Source organism: Rhinolophus ferrumequinum, chromosome 17 (assembly GCF_004115265.2).
Source record: "Rhinolophus ferrumequinum isolate MPI-CBG mRhiFer1 chromosome 17, mRhiFer1_v1.p, whole genome shotgun sequence".
Classification (NCBI taxonomy): domain Eukaryota; kingdom Metazoa; phylum Chordata; class Mammalia; order Chiroptera; family Rhinolophidae; genus Rhinolophus; species Rhinolophus ferrumequinum.
The window spans coordinates 18208834-18229249 of NC_046300.1; the positions used below are offsets into that span (position 1 = coordinate 18208834).

Consider the following 20416-nt stretch of genomic DNA (forward strand, 5'->3'; position numbering starts at 1 on the left):
AGTAAACTAAATGACGCTGACAAGTAAACCTAAAAGGAATTAAGAGAGATGCAGAAGATAGCAAGCCTCAAAGTCCTTCCAGACAACCCTCTGCACTTAAAATGCCATCCAATTTCTTCCCCTGCTCTGCAAGGCCCCTACGTTATCTGGCCTCTGCCCGCATGTCCAGTTTCACGTCCTTTCCTTCTCCCTTGCTTAGCTCAAGCCACAACAGCCTTTGGTTTCAGAATCAGCCAAGCTCCTCTGGTCCTCAGTACATTTGTACTTTCTGTTCCTTTGCACGAAAGTCTCTCCCCTAGTCTTCATATGGCGTGAGATGAGGCGAGACAGTCCTATGGGCGGCAAGGGGCGGGGCAAGGGAAGAGGCGGGGCTATAGCGGAGGCGGGGCAGGGCGGAAGTCGGGGCAGAGGCCCAGGAAGTGACGGCCCCACCCGCGGACTTCTGCAGTCGGTGAAATCCCCATTTCCAGCTCTCTGTTTGCTGTGTTCCTGGGTCCTGGGCGATGGAGAACGGAGCTGTGTACAGGCCCACCACGGAGGTACACCCAGGCACTGCCAGGGACACCCGGAGCAGCCTCGCAGCCTGCTGCTTCCTGGGCCGGCTCAAGTGGCCCCGGCGAACGCTCAAAATCTTGCAGGTGGTGAGTCCGGGCCAGGGATGGGGGTCTGGCTCCTGGGCCATCAGCCCGTGGGTTTGGGAGGCTGCCGGGCCGCCTCTCCTCAACCTGGTGGTTCAGGAAACGGCGGTTTCCACACCCCCAGTTCCTTCCCTCTCCGCCTGGGGAGGGGGGCGTTACCCTCCACCTCCCACCCAGGCCGCCGGGCGGCCACTCATCCCCAAGTCCCTGCCTGGCTGAGTCCCCGAAGGCGACCTAGGGCCACCGAGCATGTTAGGCAGGTCCAGGAAATGCGTCGGAGGAGACCCAAGTGAGACACTTAGACTTATTTCATTCACGCTTCTGTAGCCCTTTTCGTCTCTTCTCCCGGCTGTTACGTACTCGGCATTATCTCCCAAGTGCCTGTATTTAGACGACGAAGTGCTTTTTGTTTATCTTTCTCTGGTTCTTGCGGTTTTCCTGGTGCGAGCCCATGGGGACAGTTTAATTTGGTGGACAAAGTCTTCCGACACCTTTCGCGGCATTGAGATGTGTTGTCCACTACCTTGCCTCCCAAAAGTTATATATTGATTGGAAAAGAACTATTTCTGAATGGGCACGTGTGTGGGAAAGTAACGAAGTCAAAAGGACAGCGTTGTGTGTTTGTGTGCAGGCAGCAAAACTAGGGCATGGTATTTTCAATTTCATTGAGTTTCAGTTTACTTTTTAGGCAGTGAAGGTACCTTAACCTATTAGTGAAAATATCAAAACATCTTTGAGATTTAAATTTTAACTCAATTTACACACATATTAAGCTCCTATATTCTGTTTTAACCAGCAAGGAGGAATAGATTCTGCAAGATGAAAAATGAGACTGCTTGGAATGTTTATGGGTTGGTTTGTTTTTTTAAACCGTCCCCAGTAAAAATAGAAGAACTTAATTTCTTAGAACTTAGATAACCGGAACTAATATTCTTAGAACTCAGATGACCTACTTTTATGGAATAGAAAGACAGCAGTCAGGAAACTGGTACTACTTTTAAGCCACCAAAAGCACATCTGGGAATAATTGGGAAATCACTTGGAGGCAAGTGACAATGTAGCCTGTGGAACCCAAGAGGGTCTGGCTGTCTCTCCAGCCTCCTTTTAGGTAGTTCCACACTGGCAGCCTTTAGACTCTTATCAAACATCAGGGATTCCCTCCTGCCATTGTTCCTTCTGCCCTCCCTCTTGTCAGCTCTCACAAGACTTAGATTTCAGCAGTTTCTCTGCTGTTGCCCATTACATCTCCTATTTTCAGTTGCTTTTATCTTTCCTTCCTAATCAGAAATGGCAGAGCTAAAGTAAAATGTCTCATTACCTTATTTATAGCTTAGTAAACTATATAGTTCCTTCTCTTCAGAATTGACTACAACCAGAAATTTGGTGGTAGACTTTACTTGGACACAGAGAAGAGGGGCAGATGAATTTGCTTTGCCAGGGTTGTTAGGCTTCTGCTCCATCATCCATGAGGATAAAGAGGGAAAGAATAAAAACTAATGTCTCTTCTTGAAATCTATTTGTTTATGAGAAACTTGTGATGTTATAGGAATGCTTTCTTCATTATAGTTTTTAAAAATATTTATTATTATTGCCTTTCATTTTGGTGGTTGTCTTTTTGTTCCTGCTTTGTCTGTTTTAATAATTTCTTAACTTTCACAACAGTATATTACAGGAGTTACCCAGAAAGTCCCAACGAACTTATATATGAAATTAATTAAAACTGGCGTGCAGCCTGGGGCAACAGGCAAAGTCTTCTTTGACTTACTCAAATTCTGTCTTTAGGTTGTCCTTCTTTAAATGACTTATTTAAAAAAATTAAATCGAATCGCAGAGCTCCAGTAAGGAAACAACTGTATTTGAAAAACTCATAGTTAGAAGAGGAGGTACTTTAACAGGGGACCTGCAAGCCCTATGACATTTTATTCAAAATGTGCATTTCTGTCTTTGGGTAGGTTGTTCTGGACCCATACATCTTATCAGATTCTTAAAGACCCTAAAAGAGAAAAGAACCTTACTCTAAAACTTAAAAACCAGACATTGTGTACTTAGGAAATTCTTAGGTTAGAGTCCTAAGATGTTGAATTGGATTTCCTCTGAGGTTCTTTCCACGCTTAAGATATTTACAAATGTCTGAGGCTCTATGGGGTGTGCTGGTACAGAGCTGAACACCAAAGGAATAAAGAGGGGAGCCTGCAAACACAGAAGGGGAGGTGAGAGATTGAAGAGCATTTACTAGCTCGAGTTATATGTCGGTAACTCTGAGTTACAGCCTCTTGGAGTTGTATAGCTGTGTTTACCATTCAGGTTCAACCTTAATTTTGTCAAAGGTCTGTCCAAAACATAAGCACCTTCACTTCTACCTACCCTTCCAGAGCTGAAGAGGAAATGAAGGTTCATCTAGGAATTCAGTGTCAGGAGTCGCTGCGGTCCTAAGTGTATGCAGTCCGTTTTTACCAGTTTATTCTATCCTTAGATTGGTCCTTATGCCCATGTATTTTATTTTATTTTGTGGGGGTTGTTATTGCCACTTTTGAGGGAGTCTGTTTTTGTTTTATGGGGAGAATTACATGTTTGCTGTCATTATATGTTCCTATGCATTTAGCAATCTAATTCCTTGCTAGTAAGCTGGTGCAATGATCTAAATATGTCTAATATTCTCTGCAACAAGCTGACATTGTGTTTATGGTACCAGCTAAATATCCTGATGGCTGCACAGTACTGTGATTATAGTGACTCTTCAAGCAAGCAGTTTGCGTTAGAGTTCACTAGTGATATAAACTTATTAAATTATAAATAATGTTATTGTGTAAGTGCTAAGAAGCAAATCCTTAGAAGCAATTCACCTTATATTGGTGCTCTTTTCATTATTTAAATGTGAAAATTGATAGGTGCTAAATTGAAATGCTCCAGTTTTACCTTGAGCAAGACCCCTGTCAGCAAACTTTATCATTGAACCTTTTTGGAGAGCAAATGTTTGCCTAAGGCAAGGGAGGCCTAGCCTGCCTTTCAGCCGGACAGATTTGTTTACTTAATCCTTACAGATGACTACAATTGTCTGCTTACCAAAAAAAAAAAAATGTATATATATATATATATATATATATGATTAAAATAAGCCACACTACATACAGCCCTCACACTCTCATACTCCCCAGCTCACTGTAACAGTTCGAAGGTTTACTTGCTTTTCCAAGGCGGTCTCCCTTCCCGTGACTTGCACGTCTTTCCCTCCCTGTGGCTAGCTGCTGTCCTCCTCCCACTCCAGGACAGTGCTATTCCATTCCTTCAGGCCCCACCCAGTCCTCTGCTCCTCTGTCTTCTAACCAACGACACCAGGCGGCCAGTTCCTCTTGTTTTCGTTGAGAAGTCCCTACTCCCTTTCCTGAGCATCACAGAACCACACCCAACACCTTAACCATCTTACTTGTCACTCCCCATCCAGTTAGGTCGCTTGTCTTATTATCCCTTTTGGGCTCACTGGGGAAATTATTGCTTTCATGAACGTGTTCTTTTTTTTGTCGCTCTCCTGGAATGCCCTCTGCCTGTCCAGATCCTGTGTGCCTCTTGGCTCTGATTTGAGTCTTGCTTTTCCACTCATCCTTCTCCAGCTATTTTTAGTCCAGGTGGGTCTGAACATTTTCCTGCGATTTCCTGAACTTAGATACAATGAACGCTCAACTATGAAGTGCAAAACATATTGTGTTCTTATTGTTGCTCGTACATTGATTTTGTTGCTCTAACATTACATGTTCCTGTGCATATGATAGTGCCGCATACATGATACTCAAATACACTTCATTTTTTAATTGAGGTATAATTGACATATAACACTATATTAGTTTCAGGTATACAACATAACGATTCAGTGTTTGTATATACTGTGAAATGATCACTTTATTTTGCACTACAGACTGTAGAGTGCTGTGGGAGATTTTAAAGGAAGCTTAATAGCGTTAGAAATCGGGAGTCAGGAGAAAATTTTGTTCTGCATATAGCTTGTAGTGCTGACTCCTTGCCTTTATCTGAGCGTAGGGACTGGTAAATGTCCAAACTTGATATTGTACCCCCTCAGTCCTTAGGATGCTCATGTAGAACCTGCCTCTTAAGGTTAGTAAGAGTGATGCCTATTAAACAAGTTTGGAGCAGGACTTGTACTTACTTGGTAGTGATTGCTTCTGGCTCACCTGGATCCTGCCCCTTTCTTAGTGAGAATAGATAAGCGGCCTGTATTTATACTACAGATAAGATTTTTGTTTTGGTTCATATAGCCTACACCGATGAGTGTTCATGATAATCTATCGTAACAAGAATGGTTCAGGATCAACTATCCTCAAACCCCAATTAGAGTTTTAGGCTGATACCTTCTCACAGTGAATTGACTTTTATACAACTGAGGTATATTTTGCACACTTCTCATAGAGAAACTCGTAAAACTTGGACAAGATTTAACAAAGAGGCAAGAATAAGGCAAATGGAATATGAGACATTTAGTATTTTATTATACTCTAGTCATGTAAAAACTTATCCTGTAATTATAATTACAGGAGACTAAGGAAATTCCCTTACACAGTGACCTTCTGGCATTTGTCTTGGTGTGTCACTTGATATCCCATGGTTTAATGATTGGGAATGCCTTACCTAGCGACTGTCTGAAGGAAGTTTGGTATATACTGGAATATTTGATGCTTCACTAATAGGAAATCATACCAGTAGGATCCATTTTCATCTTTATATAGATTCTTTTCATTAGTGGGGATATATGAATTTTGGGGGTCAAAATTCCTTAGGCTTAGATGCCAATTTAGATTTGACCTTTTTAAAAAAACTTTTATTTTTAAATAATTATAGATCACAGGAACTTGCAAAAAAAAATGTACAGGGAGGTCCTGTGCATGCATGTGCACATGTGTGTTTATTTCTATGCAATTTTATCACGTGTGTGATAATTTTATCACCACCGTTAATTTGTTCTCCATCTCTAATTTTTCTTTGAGGAATGCTATGTAAATGGAAACATGCAGTATATAACCTTTTCAAATTGGATTTTTTTCATTGCATAATACTCTGGTGGTTAGTCTAGGTTGTTGCATGTATCAGGTTTGTCCCTTTTTATTACTAAGTAGCAGTCCATAGCTGTGAACATTGCAGGAATGCAATTGCTGGGTTGTGTGGCAGTTACATGCCCAGTTTTTTAAGAAACTGCTAAGCTCTTTTCTAGAGAGGCTGTACCATTGACCTCTTTTGTATGAAAATGTTTTGTAGAATAAAATTTTTATTATATATTAGGTCGGTGCAAAAGTAATTGCAGTTTTTGCAATTTTTAACCTTTTAAACCGCAATTACTTTTGCACAAACTTAATAGTATGAAATGTATCTTGATTTTGTAGTAATCTTGCTGCCCTTAATATATCTGGTTGCTTCTACTGACTTGGGTGAGAAGGCATTTCTCAGTAGGCTTTTACTTGGGTCATCAGTTATTTTGATGATTTTAACTCTCAGAAGGAAACTCCCTATGCTTCAACAAAACCCACACAAACTGCCCAAGTGAAACTCTCTTCACTCTCTTCCCTCCTACTTCTAGAGAAGAGTTAGCCCCAAACCTGAGCTCTGAATCCTACCTTTAGGGAACCTCTTTTCTTCCTTTCTTTAGACCCACTCATCTTACTGGTTTCTGCCTAAGCATTTAAACACACGTGCGCAGTTCTCCCGTCTTGAAATTTCCTTCCGTTTGACCTCATCCATTACTACTCTGTCTGGCCCCTCTTTTGACACCACACCCCTGACCTATGCTGTCTCTATTCCACTGCCTCGTTTTCCTCTCACTTCCCGATATGCTATACTGTAATCTAAGCTTCCCTATCTGACTACACTGAAATTGTCTTGCTGATGTCACCAGCAACCTTGCAGCTCAGTCTAAAGTAAGTGTTTCAGTGCTCTTCTTACCTGACCCCTAAGAACCTAATTAGCATTCTGCACTCTTGATTACTTGCTCTTCATAGAAGTACTGTTTTCTTGGTCTCCTTCACCTCGGACTGCTGCTCTTAATTGTCCTTTGCTGGTGTCTCCTCTTCTGCATATCCCTTAAATCTTGGGGTCCCTCAGAGTTCTGCACTAGGCCAACTTTCCTTATCCTGGGTGATCTTTCTGGCTGACTCCCACATCTTTATCTGCACCTCAGACCTCTCCCCTGAGCTCCTGACCCATAAACCCATTTGCCTCTTGGACATCTCCACCTGACTCCAGACCCCTCATACACAGCATATGTAAAACTGAATTTAGTCTCTCCCTGACACCCTTGCCTCTTAAAAAGAAAAAAAAAAAAAACACAACAAAACCTCTTCTTTCTGTAGTGAAGCACCAGTATGTTAACACCACATGTACAACAGTGGGGGCACTGTTAAAACCCACTTGCATGTAATTGAACTGCTGAATCAACCGGAGTTAATCATTCTCCATTCCGTGCAAACAAGCATTCTGTCTGACCCAGGCCCGCCTGTCACTGACAGTCATGGCCAGGGAGGCCCCTCTGGGGCACTCATCACTCCTCCCTCTGCCATCAGTTAACTTGTGTTATTCCCATACTGGTTTATACTAATTATACTTTTTATGGTGGAACATTTAATTAAATATTACTCAGACTCAAATTGAGTCTGAAAAGGAATTGTTTCTATGAAAACTAAATTGGATGCTTTGGAAAGATCAAAAAATAAGTTACTAAAATATGTGCTGTAAGTAAGAGCAAGGCAACTGTGAAAGGCTAGTAAAATTAGTCCAACTCTAGAAGGGGGTTCTGTACTCCGTGTCCAAGATCTTGCTCCACTTCAGATAACATCATTCTGGAAGTGGTAGTCATACATGATAAAAGTGATTAATGCAGAAAACATGATGTGGAATTCCAATCGGTAGGCTCATACTCAAAGAAAAGATCCACTTCAAATGACTGAATAAACGTGCTTTTCTGTGTTAAGTTAAAATGTTTAAGTATATATGTATTATCCTGTTTCCTACTCTGTTCGTATTCATCCTGTCTCATAAGGGCTTCTACTTCATCTTTCCGTGATTAGCCATTCTCCTTCTCCGTGACTGTCACCCCGGGCACTCTCTTTTCCCTGATTTCCTACATGAGCTTCCCAACTGGATGTCTGTCCCAAGTTTTGCCCTTCCTCCAGTCCCTTCTCCATATTATAGCTAGTAAGAACTACCAAAAGCATAAACTGATCATGTCACCCTTTGCTTTTAAACCCTTAAAATCCAGATTCCTTAAACCACTTAAAGAGGACAGTTACATCTGGCCTCTGCTTACCTCTGTAGTCTCGAATCATTGTTGTACTGCCACCCCCTGCCCTCAAACCTGGACCCTTTAGTCACAGTGAGTCAACCACTTGCTTTTACCATTCATTTGTGGGTTTGGGATGTATGTGTGCATTGGGGTAGGAGGGTGCCATGCTCTCACCTCTACGTCTTTGTATGCACCACTTCTCTGCCTGGAACGTCTTTCACTGAGTTTAACCCCCCAAACTGACTTTTCTGTCCTGTGGGTCTCAGCTTTCTTTTAGGGAGCCTTTCCTGACCCCCAAGTTGAACGCCTCTTCCGTGTTCCTTTATAACGACACCCTGTATTTCCCCTATTCTATAGCACATGGTAGTTAATTGTGTACCTATATTCCCTTCCAGGCCACCAGACTATAAGTTCTGTGTAGACCAGCCATTCAATCATCTTGTTGGCCGTAGTCTCCACTTTATAAACATTTGAGTGAACAGATGATGTTTTCTGAATACTGTAGGTTTTGCTGAAAAACACTTAGTAAAATGTTTTGTTTGTTTTGTAGTTGCTGTCTCTGCTGGCCTTTGTCTGTGAAGAAGTTGTATCACAATGCACTTTGTGTGGAGGACTTTACTTCTTTGAATTTGTAAGTTGCAGTGCCTTTCTTCTGAGCCTCCTGATGCTGGTTGTGTACTTCACTCCAGTTTATGACAGAGTCGATGCCGTAAAAGTCAAGTTATCGGTAAGCATGAAAAAAACCTAATCCCTGTGTTAAGAACCTCGCTATTTAGGAATCTTGTAGAGTTTTATTACTCAAAGTAGTAACACTTTCCAGACTCAGTAACGTGAGAAGATTCTGCCTGTAAGCAACTCAGTTTTCTCTGCCAAATGGGACAATAGAAGGGGAAAGTGAAATTAGAATGAAAGTGACAAACACTACCCATAGTTTATAGTTACTGGTGGTTTAATCTAATGCACATTAGATATTTTTGTAAAAACTATGATTTTTGTCACTTTCGATTTCTCACATTTCAGAGTGTCACTCATTGGTTCTACAGTTATTCACTGTGTGCCCGTTCTACGCTAGGCGTCTTCTAGACACCACAGATAGAGTAATGAACTAACATGCTCTATTTCTGGAGCGTAATGTAAATAGCATGTAATTCTACCTATTTTGTTTTGATTTTATTATGAAAAAAGTTGTCTGTAAGTGAATTGAGAGGACATTTATTAGAGATGCATAACTTTCTAAAGACTTAGTCTGCTGACCCTGTGTTTTTATTTGAGTACAGCATGGATTTGTGAAATGACAGATGAGCTTATTCACATAGGTACTGTATTTAAGGAGGATAAGTTTTTAACTACTAAGAACAAGAGATGATAGGATAAATATAAAGCAGTAAGATTATGATTTTTAATTAATGAGAAGCCAGCGTTGACTCATATATTGATTATACACCTAAGATATTTACTTTTTTCTATATACATCCTTGTGCCTCTGACGTTTTGTGCCATAGGAATCTATTACCTTCTTTTAAAAGAATTATTTTAGGTTTAAACGTTCTTTTTTAAAAGATGATAACAAACAGTTAAGAAATATCTTTGAAAACCAGGTAGAGTCTGAATCAGCTGCGTCAAGTCTTTGATGAGCTCCTACATGCAGTTCTTGCTATGGCCAAAGTGGGACTATTTTGTCATCTTACTGACAACAGCTGCTGTCCGTGCTCACTGTGTTTCAGGTCCTGATGTGCTGTGATTAGAATCCTCACACCTTTATGCTCCATTTTTCTGTTGAGGACTCTTAGGTTCAGGGTAGTTACATAACTTGTCCCAAGTTACGCAGATAGGGTAAAAAGAAACTGAGATCTGACCCCAGGAAAGCCCTCACACTCTGCATTCTATCACGTGGCCGAAGCAGAATCTTACTAGCACCAGTGCCCTAGCAACTCTAGATGCTGTCATGGCAAATAGCATCACCACAGGAATCGCTGTATAACAACGGCAACAATGGAACTCATTCATTTTATGAAATACTTCTAAAAAGAGGATGCAGAGAGAATACCTTAGAATTTTTGTTCATTATATTTATAATCTTTGAAAAGTCTTCCTTGTTACAGATAAGTACGTGGTAAGATTTGGACAAAGAAAAAATTCACTAGTGTCTGAGCTAATTGATTTGTAGTTTGAATGTGTAAATTTATATTTAAAACATTAAAGATTAAAATCAGTTGTTTATTTCCTATCTCAACAGCAAAACAGTATCAGTATCCATAAGAATGTTTCAAGAAATGTTTGGTTTTTGCTTTAGTGCTACATCAGTAGTGTTTAAGAACATTGATCTTTTTGACAAGAAACAGTATTATAATACTTTCCAGTTTAGTGTAATGGTTAAACAAAATGTAAAACATTTATTACATCAAACTAGAGCATTTAAAAAGTTATTTTTGGGGCCGGCCCGGTGGCTCAGGCGGTTAGAGCTCCATGCTCCTAACTCCGAAGGCTGCCGGTTCGATTCCCACATGGGCCAGTGGGCTCTCAACCACAAGGTTGCCAGTTCAATTCCTCAAGTCCCGCAAGGGATGGTGGGCTCCGCCCCCTGCAACTAAGATTGAACAGGGCACCTTGAGCTGAGCTGCCGCTGAGCTCCCTGATGGCTCAGTTGGTTGGAGCACATCCTCTCAACCACAAGGTTGCCGGTTCGACTCCCGCAAGGGATGGTGGGCTGTGCCCCCTGCAACTAGCAATGGCAACTGGACTTAGAGCTGACCTGCACCCGACACAACTAAGACTGAAAGGACAACAACTTGAAGCTGAACGGCACCTTCCACAACTAAGATTGAAAGGACAACAACTTGACTTGGGAAACAGGCTTGGAAGTACACACTGTTCCCCAATAAAGTCCTGTTCCCCTTCCCCAATAAAATCTTTAAAAAAAAAAAGTTATTTTTGAGTAAATACTGATTTAAAAATACTAAGAACAAAAGAAATAAGTCATTTTATCTTAAAACAGCTTTTGTAAATGTTTTACTGTATTTCTTTTGCGTTTTTATGTCTGTTAATAGGTAATTAAAACATTTTTTAAATAGTTGTAATCAGATATATATATATATGTAAATCAGATACACAGACTATATAAATATATATATCAATATCAAATATATAAATCAGATACACACACGCACACACACACACACACACTGGGAGGTGCCATAAAAATGTGCACATTTTAAGAGATGTTATCTATGTGTTACTTTTTGAAGTTGAATTGAATTATGGTAGCGACGTGCAGTATGATGTTTGCTCACAAGATGGTGTTAATCAAATGAATGCTGGCGTCACCACAGGACAGGCAGGACTGTGTTTTTTGGCACCCCCTGGTATATATTGTGCTTTTCACCTAACATCGTAAGGATTTCATGTTTAATGGTTTAAAACTCACTTTCACTGTGTGCATATTAATGTACTTAAATTTTAAATATACTTTTATGTAAAAGTGGTTTTTCTGTTCTAGAGAAAATGTTTTGAGTGTGTGGTGATAGTGTCTTACACTATCACCACACCTTATCAAAGGTGGAATGATAATCTTTTACAAGAAAGAATCTTTTCTGTGTTTTGCTATTGTGGGTCAGAATAACAATATCAAGAATAACAATAGCCACTATTTATGGGATATTTACTAAGTGCCTGGCACTGATCTAAGGACTTTCCATGAGTTAACACTAATCTTTAGAATTACCTTATGAAGAAGGTACTGTTATTACCCCCATTTTGCAGATAAAGAGACAAAGGCGCACAGATGTTAAGTAACTGATTGAGCCATAGAGCTAAGAAGTAGTGTAACGGGGATTTGCACTCAGGTCATTTGGCTCTAGAACCCATGTTTATCGAATACTACATCATTCTGTCTCAAAGTGATTGTCTTGTTTAAACACCTCCTTAAAGGTACTCCAAATATTAGTCAATAGCTTTTTACATATATACATATATACGTATATATATATATATATGTGTGTGTGTGTGTGTGTGTATATATATACACACACACATATATATACACACATACATATATATATGTAGCAGATTTGAAATAATATTCAAAGGAATAGAAAAAACAAAGTATGGCAGAAAAACACCTCTTTTAGAAAACCTCTTAAATTATTTATAAATGTTAAGTGAATGATTAACAGTGGTATAGGAATTATGTGTTGGATAGTTTTATCGATACTAGGTTTAGTAGAGACTGCATTTCAGCAAGTTCAGACAACACCAGACCTAAAACACTTTGGAGTGGCTCTCGCTTACCATTTTCTCCTCTGAATCAAGTATGGCAAGCCCTGTTTTCAGTTGGCATATGAGAGAGAGCATTATGAGGTAATGCCTTAGAGAGCACTTGGAAACCAATGAAGAACTTCAGCTTTGTAAGCTGCATTATGATGAGATATGGAAGCTTTTAAGGTAGTAGCTACCTTGTCGTCATACAAGCTCATTGTGGGTTACCCACTTGGAACATTTGGAAGTAATATGTTAGTCCAGAAAGTTTAAATGTCTGAAAAAACATACTGTTGGCATAATTTTATTTAGTTAATGATGGTTCTTTTTTTTCTTTATTTTATATTCTTTATTTTTTTATGGTTACTATTTTTTTGTAGTTCTTTTTTTTTCATGTGTATAAAAAAACATAATGATTGGGTGGTTCTTTTGAGTCTCTCTTTTCCAAAGTGCTTTCAAAGCACCAAAGTACTCTCAGAGAAGCCGTCCTAACAGAATACTTGGAAAGAGAAGAAAACTGCTTTTTTTTTTTTTTGCTGAAAGTAAGATAGGATTTAATAAATCTTTTAGCTTTGATAATTTTAATATGTTCTAGAGAGAAACACACACACACACACACACACACACACACACACACACACCCCGCCTTTTGGGGAATTGTTTTTATGAAAAGATTATTATTTTGTGATGTACTCTCTGTAACGCCCTGACCAAAGGGTGGCTGGGGTTCCTTTATAGGGTATTTATCGAATGCCAGAGTTACTGAAAAGTTAGAAGTCAAAGTATGTAAATTTGGTTTGTGTGAAGGAAAAAAAAGTTTAAGTCACTGAAGTTTTTTAAAAACTAAAACATTTGTTTCCATCAGCCTAACCATACTGTATTCCTTATGTGTTTTATATATACGTGTATAGGACTTTTATATTACTGTGGCGATAGCATGTTTGTTTTTGATGGCGTCCATCATTTTCGTTTCTACACATGACAAGACTTCAGCTGAAGTGGCTGCAATTGTAAGTGCTTTGTATTTTTATCTTTGCTTATTTTTGCTTCATTAGAAATATGAAATCTGGAAAGGACTTGACAAGTTATACAATATAGGAGAATAGTCTGTCTTTTAACTTTTTTTAGCATAATTTTGAATAGAAGACCTAAAAGCAGATAATGATAGCTTTAAATATGATAGCTTTAAAAACCTAGAACCTGTCTTTAGAATTTGAGTTTTGTTAACAAAAACCCACTTACTCTACATATGAACGTGTTATTGCTAATGGAAGTGGTAGAATTGATTTTATTATCTTACATGTGCTATTCTAGGTGTAGAGAATAACAGGAGAAATGATCCCAAAATTGAGCCTAATAAAAGAGAAGGAGAAGTAAATGTTTTTATCTGAAATCCTGGGCGGGGAGCAGACTTTTTTTAAAATTCTAACTATTTTGGATTTTAGAAAGGTAATAATATATATATATATATATATATATATATATATATATATATGTGTGTGTGTGTGTGTATATATATATATATATATATATACATATATATATATATACACTTTATTACACCATCAGAGGGGCTGGGTAGCGTTTTGTTATCCCGCATATTAGTATTTATGAAGCATATGAATATTCACAGTAAAAGAGCTGTTTCTACTTTGTGTCGATTTTGAGCCAAATAAATTAAGAAAACTTTGAATGTTTGTAGCTTTCTGGGATTTCAGAATTGTAGATCAAGGATCATAGACCTGAATTGGTACCAGTGTTGTGAATGTGAATGACTGACAGCAGGAGGGCAAATCCTCTTGCAAGTCAGCGGGTTTCCAGTTGATCCCTTGTTCATGACAAAATTAAAGTTGTAATTAATTGAGTTGTGAGCTAATAGATCATTAAAACTACTTTTTATGATAGAATAACTTAAAAGAAGTTTAAGAGTTGCATAGCTATAATTTGTCTACCTATCACAGTTTCTTAGCACTTAATATGTGTAAAAACAAAACTGAAATAAAAGTAATGCTGAACCATGACTCATTCTAGCAATCTTTATCCATGGATACATGAACCAAGCCAGTTGAAGGAAGAGAAAATCAAAGTTTTAAGAGAGTCTATGGTTAATTTCAGTTTATGTACATATTTTTGTCACGGAGGAGTATGATAGGGTGATCAGGAAAATATTTTCAAGTATACATATATATATATATCACTATAAAATGCTGCGGAGGAAGTGAAATGAAAGTTGAGGAAAAGTTGAGTACAGGGGGGTAAAAAGCATGGCATAAAAATCCCAAGTATTAAGAAAGAGCTTACTTATGTATTTTAATTAAATGATATGTTAGATTGTTATGTTATTAACATAATGTTATGTTAGTATTTAGATTTCATTTTCAGAGTGACTGGTATTAATGGTTTAAAAACTCATTTATAATATGCTGGAAATTACCTTTTGCAACTCTTTAAATTATGAAAAATTCTGTAGAATCAAATGAGTGAGGGAGTCCTTTTTCAAGAAAATTTTGTGAAATATGTGAGCCAAAGAGCTGGAAGATCATCGATCTGGATTATTTGGCATAGAGGGCCCTACATGGACTGGAACTCTCTGAGGTGATCAGAGATGGCTTCACAGACAAGGTGACGTCTGGTCTACCTTTAAAGTATTGAATCAGTTTGCCAGACCAATAAGGGGGAAGATGCCATCAGGGGAGAAGAGAGTTGGGTTTTGGGGGTAGGATTAACAAATTTAGGTTGAATGTGTTGGGGACATCAAGGTAAATTAATGAATTTGGAGCTCAGTTTGCTTTACAGTGAAATGAAGCAGAATGCACGTTCTTTAGGGTGAAGGGTCAAGAGATCGTAGCAGACTACAGCAAAGGCTTAAAAATTACGGAGATGCGTGGTAGCGTTGGAGGGGAGTTTAACCATTATCTACCGGTACATCAGTTTTCACTTTTTACAGAATGCTTCTTTGGTCCCCATTTCTTTAAGGTTTTTGATAGTGAGGAAGTTAAATTTGAACCATGGTCTTCTGTTTTTTAACAAAACTCTCAGAATATTTGATGTTAGAAGAGTACAATGAATGAGGAAGTGATTTAAGGAAGAGGAAGTAGGTGGTGACGTCATGTTGCTGTGTCATTAGAGTGTGACAATTAACTGGAAAATATTTTTTTAGGTAATTTAACCTAAAAGTATCTTTAAAATAGAATTTCTGTTTTGATAGTAATAACTTTTTCCAATTTTACCAAGGCTCCGCTGCCTACTCACATATGTCCGTTATCTCATCTGTAGGTCAATCTAACCATTGCTAATAATCCTGTGTATTGTATCATTTTATAGGATTTTCATTTTTCATCTATTAACCTTAGTTTCATGGATTGGCACCTCAAACATACACATGTACATATAAGACAGGATATTTGTATTTTGTGAGACTAATAACCATTATTCTGGAATTTTTTTTTGTAACTTCCTTCCATTTTTTGATAGAAAAATTATTTTACTACTAAAGTTAAGAATAATGTATATAAGATAAAACTGATGAATCGTCTTGTTTGTATGAAACACGCTCAAAGCCAAGTAGAAAATGTGAAATTCTATTCCAGAATTCCTCATATAACTTTTCCCCCTTTTTCCTCCTCAGGTGTTCGGATTTCTAGCAAGTTTTATGTTCCTGGGTGACTTTTTCATTATGCTCTATGAAAAACGACAGGAGTCGCAGCTGACAAAACCTGAGACTGCCGTTGGGACAGCGGCCCTCACTGAACCACTTAATGCTTAAAGACTCTAGGGAGCAGGTGTTACGTAAGATAGCGACTGCGTGGTACCTGAGCCCTGGCAGAAGCTCTTGTACAATGTGTGTAACCGTTAAACCACTTCTTTTGAAGAGCAAGGGGAAGGGCAGGACTGTGTATCAGTCACCACAGATTAAGTTGGAGGGTTTTTGTTTTTTAATTTTTTTTTTTATAACGGTTGAAACTTGTGTCAAATGAAGTGGTTTCTTTTCTTTTTTTTTTAATTTTTTTTTTTTTTTGGAGGTGAGGGCAATTGTTTCTTTAAATCACAGCTCAACCGATGATAAATTAGTCTGTCACTGTTACTAGACTTAGCTTTCAAACTGTGCTTTATACACTGCGTGATTAATAAGTTCAGCTATTTAGAAATTGTTTCATTTTTACTGTAATTAACAATGAGATTTTTTTATTAGATAAAATTTAATGTGTATTTAAATTTTTAAATTCAATATTTAAAATGTTCGTCTAGGTTTTTTCCATAAAATATAATAATACCCAGGTTTCACTATATCTCACTCAGCCTTAAAATTATATTGTAACAATTTGGGATAATTATTATTAATTCTTTTGTAACCTAATAGAAAATGTATGGGAGATTTTGCTATTTTATGTATATAAAAGCAGCAACAATCATCAGCCCCATTTTAACTGATTGTTGATCAAGTAAAAAAAAATAAAAAGACTTTTATATAACAGAAAAGTGGAAGAAACTGATACCACGCCTAAGGACCAAAGATAAGAAAGATACCCTTTTTGTGCAATGTAGTGAAGTTATAAAAGCAGGCTTCAACCACTTAACAAATGCCTGAGTTCATACTGTGAGTTAGGACATGGTCTGTTCTCCTACTGGCATATGATCTTTTCTACTGAAATTGATACAGCTCTGCAGGTTCTCTTCAAGTGTTTTCTCTGGAGTCAGTCATCTTTTCAAAACCCCAGCCTTGATTTTTCATGTATTTGAGATACTCTCTTTTCTATCTCCTTATCAGAATGGTCCACACACTCACTACGTCATTATCTGGCAGAGGTGGGACCTCTGCCTCTTTCTTGGTGGTGGTTGTTTTTCAATGGTCCAGAATCTTGGGCCTTTTTACTTGCATAGAGTGTTAGCAGAATCTTTAGGGTTTTTGTTTCCAGAGGCACTGCTCTAGTTTTCTTTTGGAGGAGACCTTCTTAAGAAAGTGAATATCTAGAGAATCTTGCCCAGATCAATACTGTTGATGGTGTAAGGGAGTAGTCAAACTATTCTCAAGAGACACTTCATAACCAGTTCTGATAATTTCTTGTCCTCCCCCTAGATTTTTGACTCGATTCTGGTGTTCGGCAATGAGCCCATGTGTCAGGTCCTTCAGGACTTCGGTGGAGGTCTCCTGGGCTAGGCATGCTAGGTTTTCTATCTGAAACAGTGGAATCATGTTTCCAGTGAGATAGTTCAGTGATCCCATCTTTTTGTATCAGAGTTTGGATGCTAGTGGTGATGCCACCACTGCCTGTTTGAGAGAAAATTAAACTGATCATGGATGCTGTTCTTACTGGGCGTACCATCTAAGACAGAGGGGATAGCCTGGGTCTTGAGTTCAAGAATAAAGACTGGTTCAAAGTTAACCAAGTTATGGTAGGCACGTTCTGGAATTTCACATCAAACTGTACCATTGCCATTTTGAATATCATCTAGACCTAGCTGGGATTCACCGCAAACCGCCTAGGGTAACTCAGGGTCTCCACCCATGCAGTGGGTTTAGTTGAGTTTGATGGCCATGTCCTCAGCTGGCCACCCACGTACAGCGTGTTTGCACTTACCGTCAGCTCTCGTGGTTCTGAGGTTTCACTTCCATTTGCTTCATTGGTGTAGAAGTGGGCCTCTTAGCTGGCCTCTTAATCCTTTCCTTTTCAGAAAGATAATATATTCCCTGGCATTTTTGGTCACTCTGGAACCTTTCTTCACATTGTTTTTTCAGAGGACCCATGACTGGTTAGCCTCCCTCTTGTATTGTAGAAGGAATTAGGAGTAACACGACCATTGTGGTAAATAAAAAGTTCAAGGAGAACTTGGGACCAAAACCACTGTTACATACAGAAAGAGGCAAACTCAATAAACTCAAATTTAAAATAATTTTAATTAACATCTATGGAAAATTTAATGTTATATTTTATACAAATGAACTGTTTAGATTGTTCTTAATAATAGAAATGCACTTACAATACAGAAATTTTACAATTACTATCCTTAAATTATGGTCTGTTTGGGGACTGGGAAATGTATTTTTACATTGTTTATAGCCAATCACTTTTGTATTTATCAATTTAAATCCTGTGGGTCTTTTTTTATCTCTCTTAATGTCAAATTTTGTAGTCATCTTTTTAAATAAATCTGTCTTATAACCCATACCTGTGTAGTTGTTCAGTTATTACAGAAGCATGATATTTAGAGGAAAGCTTTCTCCAGAGTTCCAGGAATTGGATCTACAACCATGGTGAATACCTATTTGGAATGCTGGACTCTGGTTCTGCCCAGGTGTGGGGCATGGGTAGCAAATCAATAAATCCAGTTCCTACCCATGGGCTGCCCCTCTTGTTGGAAAGTTGGAATACACATTTTTAAACAATTTTAAGGAGCCATGGATGAAGAGTTATAAAGGAATGTTTATGGACTAAACGCCTTTACATACTTTCAAAGAAGCACATTTAGACTGTCCATCACCTTTCTTAATGTGGCTAACAATGCTAATAACAAACTAGGCACATTCTCCTTAGGACTGTTCAATAATTGGGAAAGTGGGAAGCAAACCTAGGGTGGTTCTGGTAAAGCTATGACTATTTGTATAGTTTGCAAAATTCCTGCCTCCAGCCTGTATGAGAATAACAAGGTCTTTATAGTCATCAAGAACTCACTGGAATTTGTACATTCTTCAGAGTTTTGTGTTTTGTGATAAAGAACATTGCATCAATATGCAGTTGACTGCAAGGAGCAGAAAACCTAACTAAGTGGGTCTTAAACATTAAGGAAAATTCATTGCACAAGAAGTCTTGGTAGAGCAATTCAGTGATTGGTAAATTCAGTGGCTTCGTGGTATCCTCAGGGACCCAGTTCTTTTCCATCTTTTTCTGCGCACCCGTCTTCTGCTCTGAGTGTTGGCCCTCGGGCTTGACCCTTCCTGTGTAGCAAAGTGGTGGCAGCATCTCCAGGCATCTTCTGCTTACACAACAACGTCCAAAGGCCAGAGAGGAGATTTGTTTATTCTATGTCTCTAAAGTGGTCCTTTTTTACAGAAGTCCCTTGGTGACTTCACCTCCTTGCTTACGAGAAGACATTAAATGCCTATTTCTAAATCACTTATTGACCTAGAGAATGGAAGTACTGTAAATGGCTGAAACTAATCCAGATTCCTCCCCTTAGATTGTGAATACCCTTTGAAGCAGACAGTCTTCTGATACCTGAACAACACTGATTCTGTTAGCAAGAAAAAGGGCCATTGGGTTGAGGATCAAAAGGGTCTGTCATAGCGGTTTAAAGATTGTACCCCAGCTAGGAGAAATAAAATTCCCAGTTCAAGACTTTTTTTTTTTTTGTAGGCCTGACTACTCCAAAACAATTAAAAATAGAAAAACTAACAGTTTTATTTTTTTAGACTAAATTCTATAAATAATGTATATCATAGAAAATTGGTTTAATAAAAGGTGAGAAGTATTGTTCTTGCCTTGATATCTTTGCATTTGGCTACTTTTAATTTTTATAATATGTCAAGCGCTGGAAATACAGAGGATGACAACACCTGTTGTAGACCCCACCCAGCTTTAGTAGATCATAACATTTTAACATATTTGCTTTAAGGATCCTTGTTTAAAAAAGAAAATGAAGTTAAACTTTTAAAGTACTACCACCTCTAATTTTCTTTCCTTTTCTAGAGGTAAACACTATTTTGAATTTGGTGGGTAACTTTCCTTATTGTTCCTGTTACATATACAGGTATATCTAAACAATTGCATGGTGTCTGTGCTATATGTATTCTTTCATAGCTTTTTCAGTCAGTATTTTGAAATGTTTCTTGTACATGTTATTCTAGTTCATTCCTTTTAAGTGCTATTTGGTGTTCCATTGTCTGAATACACCACAATTTACTTCTCATTCCCCTGCTGATAGAAAAGTTTTAATGTGATTTTGTTTTTGGCCTTTTCAACAAATGTTACAGTGAAAAAGCATACTAGAAAATCTCATGCACATGTGTGAGAGTTTATATGTTGAGTGTGTACTTAAAAATAAAATGATTGGGTCAGAGGGTATGTGCAATTTCAGCGTGGCTAATTATTTTCAAATGGGTCTCCAGAGTGGCAGAACGAGTTCCTAGTCTCAGCAGTGTAAGAGAGTGCTTGTTTCCCCACTCTTGTCTTATACTTAATATTAGTTCAACTTAACAGTTTTGCCAATCTGGGACTGAAATGGTCTTTCATTTTGTTTTACATTCCCC

The 20416-nt window shown here is 38.3% G+C and overlaps 1 protein-coding gene across 2 annotated transcripts; it reads left to right on the forward strand.

The window, feature by feature from the left end:
* Positions 1-404: 404 nt before the first annotated feature.
* CMTM6 (CKLF like MARVEL transmembrane domain containing 6) lies at positions 405-16577 on the forward strand. 2 transcript variants are annotated; one of them, XM_033132960.1, is made up of 4 exons: positions 405-641; positions 8468-8644; positions 13083-13181; positions 15800-16577. In XM_033132960.1, exons 1-4 carry the CDS (start codon positions 504-506, stop codon positions 15935-15937), a joined length of 552 nt encoding a protein of 183 aa, XP_032988851.1. In that variant the 5' UTR covers positions 405-503; the 3' UTR covers positions 15938-16577. The 2 variants fall into 2 exon arrangements, with proteins under 2 accessions (XP_032988851.1, XP_032988852.1); XM_033132961.1 differs by having other exon boundaries at positions 405-638.
* The last annotated feature ends 3839 nt before the right edge of the window (positions 16578-20416 follow it).